Source organism: Giraffa tippelskirchi, chromosome 6, assembly GCF_054371585.1.
Source record: "Giraffa tippelskirchi isolate mGirTip1 chromosome 6, T2T-mGirTip1v1.2.pri, whole genome shotgun sequence".
Lineage (NCBI taxonomy): Eukaryota > Metazoa > Chordata > Mammalia > Artiodactyla > Giraffidae > Giraffa > Giraffa tippelskirchi.
In genome coordinates, this window is record NC_137280.1 from 47,837,592 (window position 1) to 47,849,876 (window position 12,285).

The following is a 12,285-nucleotide window of genomic DNA, read 5'->3' on the forward strand; positions in this document are numbered from 1 at the left end:
ATGCTTTTTTTTTTTACATTAAAATTTTTGTTCCATGTGTAATTTATTTTGGAGTAGATAGAAAGGTAATAATACATCTTATGTTTTTCCAAATAGCAAATTAAATAATTTATATTTTCCCCACAGATTTTTAAATCCTTTAGCATAAATAAAATTACTGTATATTATTGGATTTTATTCTAGATTCTCTACTAAGAATTTGCTTGCCCATTTATTCAGCTAATATTATTGATTTCTTTCAGTGTGCTAGGCACTATTCTAAATGTTGGGATTTATTCTATATCCGGGGATACAACATTGAACCTGTTCCCACAGAAATTAGATTCTAGTAGGAGTCTTGGTTAATTTTATCTTCTAGATGTTTAATTTGTCTTCATCTCAGTTGTTATTCGTCAATTTGCTCATCAAATTTATTCATCAACTTAATCTGTAAAAAATTATTCACTAATTTATTTACAATAAATGCACTCAATCATCGATTTACCAGGTATTTATTTAGCATCTACTAAATAATAGTGACTTCCCTGGTGGCTCAGACGGTAAAGCATCTGTCTACAATGCATGAGACCTGGGTTCAATCCCTGGGTTGGGAAGATCCCCTGGAGAAGGAAATGGCAGCCCACTCCAGTACTATTGCCTGGTAAATCCCATGGATGGAGGAGCCTGGTAGGCTACAGTCCATGGGGTCACAAAGAGTCGGACACGACTGAGTGACTCCACTAAAATAATAGTAGTTTTAGAAGCCAAGGATACAGCGGCGAATGTCAGACAGGGTTCCAGCTCTTGTGGTGCTTTTGTTTTGGAACAAGCCAAGTGCTGAACAGTGGGTGAAGGTTTGGGGGACCCCTACCTTCAGGAGTAGTGAGGGATCTCTCAGGTGACCTTAGGTTTGGTAGCCTGGGGATGGCTCTCTGAAGAGATGACGGTTCATCTGGAACCTGAGAGAGAGGAAGGAAACAGTGCTGCAGTGGTCCTGTACAGAACAGCACGTAGCACGGCTGTGTGTTTGGCGTGGTTGAGGGGACACAAGGAGGCCAGGGCGGCTGGGTCTCTCTGGTGAAGAGAGAGTTGCGGTAGAACTGAGGGGTAGGCAGGTCATGGAGAGCTTGGTCTGTGGACTCCATTCCAAGTATTCGGGGGCCATTAGAGGACTTCGAGCAGTAGCTGGAAGCAAGTTCACTCTTGCTTCTTGTTTGTGAAGGGTCTGGGGGTCAAGGGATGTAGCAGGAAAGCCAGGCAGCAGCCCATCAAGGAGCCCAGGTGAGAAATGCTGTTGTCTGAGACAGAACAAGGAAAGGAGATTGACGAAGGGAGGCGACTGTGGAAGTGGAGTTGGCAGAACTTGCTGAGGGTGTTTCAGCTCTTACAAAGGTTTTGTTTTGTTTTTCTCCTTTTTGTAATTATATTTAAAATATTTGCAATACTGGCTATTTTTATAATAACTTTATTGATGTATAATTCACATATCATACAATTCACCCATTTAAAGTATACAGTTCCCAATTCCATGATTTTCAGTGTATTCACAGAGTGGTTCAGTCATTACCATGGTTACTTTGAGAACATTCTCATCATTGCAGATTGAAGCTCTGTACCCATTAGCATTCACTTCCATTTCCCACCACCGCTCTCAACTCTTGGCAGCCACCAGTCTATTTCTAATTCTGTGGATTTGCCTATTTGGGATATTTCACATAAATGGAACCATAGGCTTCATGGTCCCTCGTGATAGCTCCTTTCACTCGACATTGTTTTCAAGGTTCAACCATGATGTAGCATGCATCAGTACTTCAGTCATTTCTGCGACTGAGTAACACCGAATGATGTATCCTGTGGCTGTACCACAGCTTTTTATACGTTCATTAGTTGGTGGATATTTGGATTGTTTCCACTGGGGGGAATGTTAGGAATAATGTGGCTTTTTATATCTGTTTATTTTTAAGCTCAAAATGTATTTTTAAATCTTTGCTCTTTCAGTGGCACTCCATTTTTTTGGTGTAATAGATGCAGCGTCTTCTCACATTTCTTTGAGTATGCTCATTAACTTTTTTAATTCTCTTATGTCTTGCTAAGTTCTGAGCCATTTGGTTTTTCATTTTGTTTCATTGGTTTCTAGCTAAAGGGTTTGTTCACGTGTCTGATGATTCTCATTTTCTTATTCATTCGTGTTTAATTGAAGAGAATAGTGAGGTCATTGAACTGTCTGTCTCTGTCAGTTCTGGCTACCTCTGCAGAAGCTCTGTCCTCAGGTGGGATTGTATGATCTCCGACGTTAAATTTCCATCTGCCTATCCACTTTGATGGTAATGCTTAATCACATTGTATTATAATTTGTCTGCATCACAACTATAGATCTCAAGAGCAAATGCTGTATTTTTTTTAATGGAAAATAAAGTGGAACATGTATTTCAGTTCAGTTCAGTCACTCAGTCATGTCTGACTCTTTGCCACCCCATGGACTGCGGCACACCAGGCCTCCCTGTCCATTGCCAACTCCTGGAGTTTACCCAAACTCATGTCCATTGAGTCGGTGATGCCATCCAACCATCTCATCCTCTGCCGTCCCCTTCTCCTTCAGGAGCCTTCAATCTTTTCCAGCACCAGGGTCTTTGCAAATGAGTCAGTTCTTCACATCAGGTGGCCAGAGTATTGGAGTTTGAGCTTCAGCATCAGTCCTTCCAATGAATATTCAGGACTGATTTCCTTTAGGATGGACTGGTTGGATCTCCTTGCAGTCCAAAGGACCCTCAAGAGTCTTCTCCAACACCACAGTTCAAAAGCATCAATTCTTCAGTGCTCAGCTTTCCTTATACTCCAACTCTCACATCCATACATGACCACTGGAAAAACCATAGCTTTGACTAGACGGACCTTTGTTGGCAAAGTAATGTCTCTGCTTTTTAATATGCTGTCTAGGTTGGTCATAACTTTTCTTCCAAGGAGTAAGCATCTTTTAATTTCATGGCTGCAATCACCATCTGCAGTGATTTTGGAGCCCCCCAAAATAAAGTCTGTCACTGTTTCCACTGTTTCCCCATCATTTGCCATGAGTAATGGGACCAGATGCCATGATCTTCGTTTTCTGAGCGTTGAGTTTTAAGCCAGCTTTTTCACTCTCCTCTTTCACTTTCATCAAGAGGCTCTTTAGTTCTTCTTCACTTTCTGTCATAAGGATGATGTCATCTGCATAGCTGAGGTTATTGATATTTCTCCCGGCAATCTTGATTCCAGCTTGTGCTTCCTCCAGCCCAGCGTTTCTCATGATATACTCTGCATATAAGTTAAATAAGCAGGGTGACAATATACAGCCTTGACGTACTCCTTTTCCTATTTGGAACCAGTCTGTTGTTCCATGTCCAGTTCTAACTGTTGCTTCCTGACCTGTGTACAAATTTCTCAAGAGGCAGGTCAGGTGGTCTGGTATTCCCATCTCTTTAAGAATTTTCCAGAGTTTGTTGTGGTCCACACAGTCAAAGGCTTTGGAATAGTCAATAAAGCAGAAATAGATATTTTTCTGGAACTCTCTTGCTTTTTCGATGATCCAGAGGATATTGGCAATTTGCTCTCTGGTTCCTCTGCCTTTTCTAAAACCAGCTTGAATATCTGGAAGTTCAAGGTTCATGTACTGTTGAAGCCTGGGTTGGAGAATTTTGAGCATTACTCTACTAGTGTGTGAGATGAGTGCAGTTGTGCAGTAGTTTGAGCATTATTTGACATTGCCTTTCTTTAGGATTGGCATGAAAACTGACCTTTTCCAGTCCTGTGGCCACTGCTGAGTTTTCCAAATTTGCTGGCATATTGAGTACAGCACTTTCACAGCATCATCTTTTAGGATTTGAAATAGCTCAGCTGGAATTCTATCACCTCCACTAGCTTTGTTCGTACTGATGCTTCCTAAGGCCCACTTGACTTTGCTTTCCAGGAATGTGTATTTGGTACCCAACCAATGCAAGTCAGATATACAGTTACACAAAATAAACAGTAAGATAAGTGAATACTTCACTCAGAAATTTTTGAAACATATTACTTGTGAGTATATCTTACTAACGGGCTTCCCTGATAGCTCAGTTGGTAAAGAATCCACCTGCAATGCAGGAGACCCTGGTTCGGTTACTGGGTTGGGAAGATCTGCTAGAGAAGGTATAGGCTACCCACTCCAGTATTCTGGCCTGGAAAATTCCATGCACTGAATAGTCAGTCCATGGGGTTGCAAAAAGTCGGACACGACTGAGCGACTTTCATGTCTTACTAACATGAAAATGAAATCCAATGAATAGATATGCAATAGACACTGTAAACGGTGGGCCAAAATTGGGAACACACCAAAAAGAAAATATATACCTTGAAAAGTGACACTCTTCCTCCACTTTTGGCCTGAACACTGAGGACTGAAACTACCTACCCTGATTTACCTACATTGGTTAGTCTGCTTGGACTACTTTAACATATGCCACTGATGAGGTGGCGTAAACAACAGAAACTCAGAGTGGGGAGGCAAGGTCAGAATTTATTGAGAAGTTCTGGACGCTGGAAGCCTGAGACAAAGGTGTCAGCAGGACTGGAAAATGCCATATTTAATTTCATTTTGTGTATCCCAACTTCTCTTGCACAGTGCATCTCAGAAAATAACAAATACATATATGTTGAATTGAACTCTATATCACATACTAAATTGTCTGCATTAAAATGTGTGTTTTTTCTTCTAGAGGCGTGGAGCTATCTCGTATGACAGCTCAGATCAGACTGCACTGTACATTCGTATGCTAGGTAAGAATTCTTTATTTTGCATTTTATTATTCAGTGGCTAAGTTGTGTCTGACTCTGCAACCCCATGAACTGCAGCATGCCAGGCTTCCCTGTCCTTCACTGTCTCTTGGAGTTTCTAAAATTCATGTGCATTGACTCAGTGATGCTATCTAACCATGTCATCCTCTGTCGCCCACCCACTTCTCCTCCTGGCTTCAGTCTTTCGCAGCATCAGAGCCTTTTCCAGTGAGTTGGCTCTTCTCATCAGATGGCCAAAGTATTGGAGCTTCAGCTTCAGCAGCAGTCCTTCCAGTGAATATTCAGAATTGATTTCCTTTAGGATTGACTGGTTTGATGTCCTTTCTGTCCAAAGGACTCTCAAGAGTCTTCCCTAGCACTGCAAATCAAAAAACCAAGTTTGCACTAGTATAAGTTAATTTTGTTATCTACTGTTATTCAGGACTGAGATATCTTTCATTAGGTAGCTTTTCATCACTGTTTGCAGCATAAATGTCTGTTACTTTGAAGTTGAATCTAGAAACCAAAATTAACGTAATGTGAAAAAGAGGGGTATCTTAAAGAGTTATAGGTAATTAAGAAATCTCTAGCTTTATAACTGAGACTCTGTTACCAGTACACAATTTTAAGATGCATCCTGATGATTCTTCATGAAAAGTCTTAGATTTGCAGAGTTGCTAAATACTAAACAGATGTCCACGGTAACATGAACAAAGACGAGACCACGAAGTACCTGATCTCACAGTCCTGTCACTGGACGTGCTTGTTCTCAGTTGGCTGGTGAGAAGGCCATATGTCTATTCCTAGTCTTGGTTCTTAAATCTTTAATGTATTACTCAAGTCCAGAGGGTAGATGAATTTGATGTGTGTGTGTGTATAATTTTCTTTCTCGCTCCCTCTCTTTGCCAGATTTTTTTTCTTCATCCACACACTCCTCGATCCCTTGTACTTTAATTCATAATATTAAAAATGTACTATTAAGATTCCAGGGACTTCCCTGGTGGTCTAGTGGTTAAGATTCTGTGTTGCCAATGCAGGGGGGACGTAGGTTCAGTCCTTGGTCCAGGAGCTAAGATGCCACATGCTACATGGAGTGGCCAAAAAATTTTAAGTAAATAAATTATTTATTTTAAAAAGATCCCAATAGGCACCTTTACTCATCTTTTCTTACCATCTTTTCTGGCTTGACTGTTCTCCTCATGCTCAGAATTCCTTGCTCAATTTCTACAATATTGAGTCATCCTTATTCTTCACCTGCTTCTGGGGTGGCTTTTTTTTTTTTCCCTCCCATTTTACTAACTCCTTCTCCTACTCGTAAGCCCACGTGTTCTCCAATGCCCCGTTTCTGTCATCTTCCCTTTTTTTCCCTCCTTAATTTACCTCATGTATCATACCTGCCTAGTTCCATTCTACTCTGGCACATATTTCCCCCAGGAATGTTGAGCCTTTTCTTCCTTACCATCTCCATCTCTCTGCAGAGATGTCCGCATTCTGCTCTTCTTAAAACAAAGCTTAGACTCCTGTCTTCTTCACTGTGTAGAACATATCTCCGCATGGATGTGCCATGGGCACCTCACATTTAACAGATCTGTTAAAATAATTTGTGTTCCCCAAGTCTGTGCATTTGATATTCTTTCACCATCTCGGAAAAAGGAACTTGAATCTTCTATTGTCAGATCAGGAACCTTGGCATCGTTCTTTTTTTCTTTTTAAATTTAGTTTTAATTGGAGACTAATTGCTTTACAGTGTTGTGTTGGCTTCTGCTGTGTAATTCATGATTCAGCCATAGGTGTACATATAACCCCTCCCTCTCGAGCCTCCCACCCACCCTGACCCGTCTCGGTCGTCGCGGAGCACGGAGCTGAGCTCCCTGTGCTGAACAGCAGCTTCCCGCCAGCTGTCTGCTCTCCACGTGGTAGTGTATACATGTCAGTACTACTGTCTTTTTCACCCTCTCCTTCCCCCGCTGTGTCCACAATTCCGTTCTCTACGTCTGCATCTCTATTTCTGCCCTGTGAATAGGTTATTCAGTACTGCTTTTCTGGATTCCGTATGTATGCGTTAACATACAATATTTGCTTTTTTCTTTCTGACATAGTTCACTCTGTATGACAGATTCTAGGTTCATCGGCATCATTCTTGACTTGTTTCTCACTTATTCTATGTCTACTTCATCAGCATATCCTCTTGACTGAAAGCTTCAAAGTACATCCAGAATTTCATCATGCCAAAGCTGTTACCATCCCAAACTAAACCACAGTTACTCAGTTTTTTATTGTTAGCTGTCGTCACATTGATGTACATAAGATCTCCAGAACTTACCATACGTAATCAAAACTTTATTATCCTTGACCAGCATCTGCCCATAATCACTGCCCCCCAGGCCATAGCTGTTGCCTCGATGAATGCACTCATTCCTTAACTGGCCTCCCTGCGTCTACCTGTGTGTTTCTACTTGACTCTCTAGTCTATACAACCAGTAAACCTTTTCAGACCTAAGTTAAATCCATCTCACTCCTCTGTTCTGAATCTTCCAGTAGTTTTCTGCCTTAGAGTAACAGCCAAAGCTATTATAATGGCCCGTGAAGGTCCAATATGATCTAGCCAAACTGCTTCTCTGACCCCACCTTCTACCAGTTCCCTTCCTTCACCTCACTCCAGCCATGCTGGCCTCTCTGCTTGATTTTGAACATGCCAAGCAAGCTCCCATCTCAGGATATTCATGCTTGCTCTTCCTTACGTCTGGAACCCTCTCTGTCCCAGTGGCCATGAGGCTCGCTGCTTCCCTGCCTTTAGGTCCCTGCTCAGATACTCTCTTCTCACTGAGGTCTCTGACCACATCATGACTAGCTTCCCACCTGGCCACCTTCACCTCCCTCCCTGTTCCTCTTTCCTTGCTTTCCTTTCTCCATACCATCTTTCATAGAGTGAAATTATTTATTTGCTTTATTATTGTCTCACTGCATGAAAGGATGCACTTCATGAAGACAGGGACTTTGTGTATTTTGCTCACTGCTGTATTTCCTGACGTGTAGCGAGTGCTCAGTAAACATTTGATCCAGAGTGAAGGCATTGCCACATGAGAGAAGTGATTAATCATTATAGGATAGAGTCACAGTGGCTGACAGGCCCCTTGAAACAATGCATAAGCAGGAAGGCATTCCAGGCAAGTGGAACTGTAAGCAGGTGTAGGCACTGAAGACTTACAGGTTATGAACCTGGAGGCTGTGGAAGTGTGATGGGAAAGTTCCTGCCTTTGAAGCCCACAGAGTTAGGGTTAAATCTTGACTCTGCTTTATACCAGCTTTGTGGCCTGTACGTGCTCTTTAACATCTAGAAATCTCAGTTACTGGATCTGAAAATGGGGGTGAAGATTCCTATCTCTTGGGACTTCCCTGCTGGTCCAGTGGCTAAGACTCTGTACCCCAGTGTAGGGGGTTTGATCCCTGGTCAGGGAACTGTTAATAGATCCCACATGCTTCAACTGAGACCTGTTGCAGCCAAATAAATAAATATTGAAAAGAAAAAGATTCCTATCTCTCAGAGTTGGTTAGAGAATTAAATAAAAGAATGTCTTCAAGGCACAGAAAGAGTACCTGGTACAAGACTGCAGTGGTTATGAGTCACATGGATACAAGAGTCACATACTGAGCTTATCAACAACAAAGTTTACAGCCGAAGACCTTGACTATACCCACTTGCAGTGAGAAAAAGAGGTTGATCAAATTAAACGTCTCAGGCGAAATATTTAATGTTTTAATTTTCTATACCTTTCAAAAAATGTAAGCTGCTCGAGAATAGTTAATATATTTTCTACTTCTTTATATCCCATATAGCCTATAGTATAGTGCTGGGCAGAGTAGACACTTGATAAATATTTGCTTCTCACTGTGGCTTTTTATTTCCTGCTCAGGATTTTTTTAACTCCATGTGAGTAATAAGATATGAGTTTGGATTATCATATACTTGAGTCATCTTTCAGAAGGTGACTCTAAAATAGAGATTATAATTACTGTAGGGGAGGTTAAAAAAAAAAGAAAACTGTTCATCTAGCCTTACAACTCAGTGCTGAAAGTTTGTAAACCCCTTCAAATAAATCAGCTCTTAACTACCTATTCCATTTATATCATTGGTAGGCCATTCCTTATGAGTATGATACCACTGAGACCTTTATTGCGTGTGGGAGCTTCTTCCTGAATAACAGCCGTCTTAACTTTCGTTTTATCCCTGATTCTGTTCAGGAGATGTACGTGTAAGGAGTCGAGCAGGATTTGAATCAGAAAGACGAGGTTCTCATCCATATATTGATTTTCGTATTTTTCACGGTAAGTGTTGGCAGATACACTATTTCTCTCAGACTTCCAGTAAACTTCCGGTCTTCATAAAATGATGTAATTTTCCAAGGGGGGAGAAAAGAATACAAGAAAAAACATGTTCAAAATGTTTTCAAAACATTAGGTCATGATAAATGACACTTTATTCCTAAATAATGTTTGTAAATGTTTAGAGGCAAGTAGAGTTGGAAAGTATAAAAATATGAAAGCTGATAATAGTTTTTCTTCTTTCTAATTTAAATGTGCAATTACTTTGGTACATTCTTTTCTTTTTAAAAGCTGCATTTTCAAAAAATGTTTCATTCTAAATGTTTTGTCTTCACTAAAATAGATAAAATGTTTCTGTGCAAATGATATTTTATAAAGGTATTTCATCACTAAGAAGGTATATCCTTTGAATTTATTTTAAAAAATGCATATAACCTTGAAAGATGTTTTTGAAAACAAACATTGTTTGGTTCCAGTGCATGATGAAGAAAAAGGAAAAAAACAGAACTTCTAAGACCCTTGAATATTACATATTAAATCTGTTTTTGGAGGAGTTCCACTTTTGGTAACATTGGATAGATCATTCGTAGTAACACTCCAATTAAAAACATTAAGAAAACTGGGCAAAATATAAAAGACTATGTATTTGAGTGTGTGAGAGTACCAATGAGGCAGGGATGAGCCTGGCATTTCAGCTTACTTTTCCCCTTAGTGGCATCTGCTGATGCTGGGAAAGTGGGTGAGAAGCTGAGCAGAGCTTTTTGTTGGACACCCGAGGCTAGAAAAACAAAAACATGTTTATAGCTCACCGGGGCTGGGGGATTGTCCTGGTAAACTCTCTATGCTTAAGTTAGAAATTCCAAGTGCTGTGTGTTAGAAAGAAGTCCCAGCTTTAAAGTATCTCAGTCAATGATGAGATTAAGGTGATCTGTGATTTTTTTTAGGGCCTCTAAGTCACCTGCCAGAAGTCAACATTAAACCTCTTTGGAGGAAGCAGACTCCTGGATTTGGCTTGGGAATATTTTGTTGAGAATTTTTGCATTTATTTGCATGAGAGATAATGGTCTGTAGTTTTCTTTTTTATATATAATGTCTCTTTAGAGTGAGTTAGAAAGTGTTGCCTCTGCTTCTAGCCTCTGAAAGGGATTGTAAAAAATTGGTATAATTTCTTCCTTAAATAATTCACCAGTGAAACCCATCTAGGCCTTGTGTTTTCTGTTTTGGAAGGTTACTGATTAATGATTCAGATTCTTTAGTATTAATAGATATAAGCCTTTTCAGATTGGCCAATTCTTCCTCTGTGAGTTTTGGCAGATGTTCACTGTGGGATTAACCTGGTCAGGCTCCTGGAGGTAAATCTCACAAGCTTCTTCCTGTACGCAGCACGTGCCTAGATTTCCCTGAAGTTTTTAACTCTCAGGGAACCCTCCAGAAGCTCACCAACTATGTTCAGGTTCCTCTGCCCCAGCACTGGTTCCCAAGGAGGTTTCTGTTTGTGAGTCTCTGCGCCAGTAAGTTATCTCTGTTTGCCCGTCTCTCCAACCTTGGGGCAGTGAGTTGCCTGGTGTCCCCACCTCTTCAGTGGATCCTGGAAAAGTTGTTGACTTTTCAGTCTATTCAGCTTCTTGTGTGTTGTTAGGACAGAATGGCAACTTCTCAGCTCCTTCTATGCAGTTCCAAAAACCAGAAATCCTATAATGTTATTTTTAAATGAAACAATACATTAAATATTTTGAATTTCTGTTCTAGTTCCTATCATGGAAAATATCACTGGATATAATTCTCATAAACTAAAGCTGTTTGGGGCAGTTAATAATTTTAAGAATGTAAAAGAGTTCTGGAATCAACATGTTGTAGAACGTTGCAGTTACCTCTCTAAAAGCATGACATCCTGAGATTTTACAGCAAATTGTTCAGGATCTTTAAAAGACTGATAATTGGCTTCCCTGGTGGCTCAGACGGTAAAGAATCCGCCTGCCAATGCAGGAGACACAGATTCGATCCCTGGGTCAGGAAGATCCCCTGGAGAAGGAACTGACAACCCACCCCAATATTCTTGCCTGGAGAATTCCATGGATAGAGGAGCCTGGTGGGCTACAGTCCATGTGGTCACAAAGAGTTGGACACAACTTAGGGACTAAACAGCAATTAGTTTCACAGCTCTTTAAATTCTTTCAGATTAAAAAAAAGGAATCATTCAGAGTTATTTCTGTGTAGAGCAAATACAGTATTCAAGAGGCACAAATAATACTCTTGTGTAAATATCTATAAAAACATTTTTGGAAACAAATATTAGTAAAAGGAATATGAATAGCATAAAACAATACGTCAAGCTTAGCTGGTTTCTTTGGGAAAGGAAGAGTACTTTTTCTTTGTAACAATACATTAGAACTTGGTAACATTGGTTGCCTCCAGGAGGGAAACCAAGGTGGCTTGAGGACATGAGAAAGAAACTTTCTGTTGTACACCCTTTTGAATTTTGGTTCATGTGAACATACTACCCATTGAAACGTTTAGATAAAATTCTTTGTAAATATTGTAATATTACAAAAATTGGCTCTGAATAAGAATATCAGTAAAATGGTGAAGTCTACATATTGACCTACAGAAAAACGCAGTTGCATCGTGAGTCCCTAGGTTACCCCTTGTCTTTAACTGAATTTAGTGAAATAGAGGATTTGAATATTATAATTGTTAAAAGATGTTGGAAATCTTAAGTAGACATAATGGGACTTTTTGGTGGGAGAGGAAAGTTAGAAATGGTCACATTGTTGGAAGTAATCTTTCATGGAATTAAAATAGGGTGTTTATCTTCTAAGTCACTATGAAACCAGGAGCAAAGAATATAAAATCTAAAGACAAAAATATGATCAAAGATATCAATGATGGCAGTAAAGGTAAATGGATGAAATACTCCTTCTCAGAGATAAAGATGCCCAGATAGGGTGAAAAAATGAAACCTAGTTTCAAGAAATGGTCAGAGGCAATGTGAAGCAGTCCCAGGCTTGAGGAGGTTCCTTGGCTTTGGGGACCTGGGCCTGCACCCTGACCTCCTGGTGTGGAGCCTCTGTGGTCTGGCGTCTCAGAGGAGTCCACACAGCTTCCAAGGATTGCGGATTCTCTTCCGGACCCCATCGTGACAAATGTCCTAGACTCTGGGCCGCAGTTGAAAATTGTCACTGTGAAACTGATCCTGTA

The 12,285-nt window shown here is 40.3% G+C and overlaps 1 protein-coding gene across 16 annotated transcripts in view; it reads left to right on the forward strand.

Annotated features, from left to right (window-relative positions):
- The window catches only part of PDE7A (phosphodiesterase 7A), a 600,339-nt gene that overhangs the window by 541,534 nt on the left and 46,520 nt on the right, over window positions 1–12,285 (forward strand). For all 16 annotated transcript variants that reach the window (XR_014057317.1, XR_014057318.1, XM_081503289.1 and 13 more), the window contains 2 exons: window positions 4,707–4,767; window positions 9,007–9,090. Coding sequence is in view for 14 of the 16 variants with exons in the window: in XM_081503285.1 (XP_081359411.1) it covers window positions 4,707–4,767; window positions 9,007–9,090 (145 nt within the window). In the remaining 2 variants the exon portion in view is untranslated. The remainder of the gene's footprint in view (window positions 1–4,706; window positions 4,768–9,006; window positions 9,091–12,285) is intronic.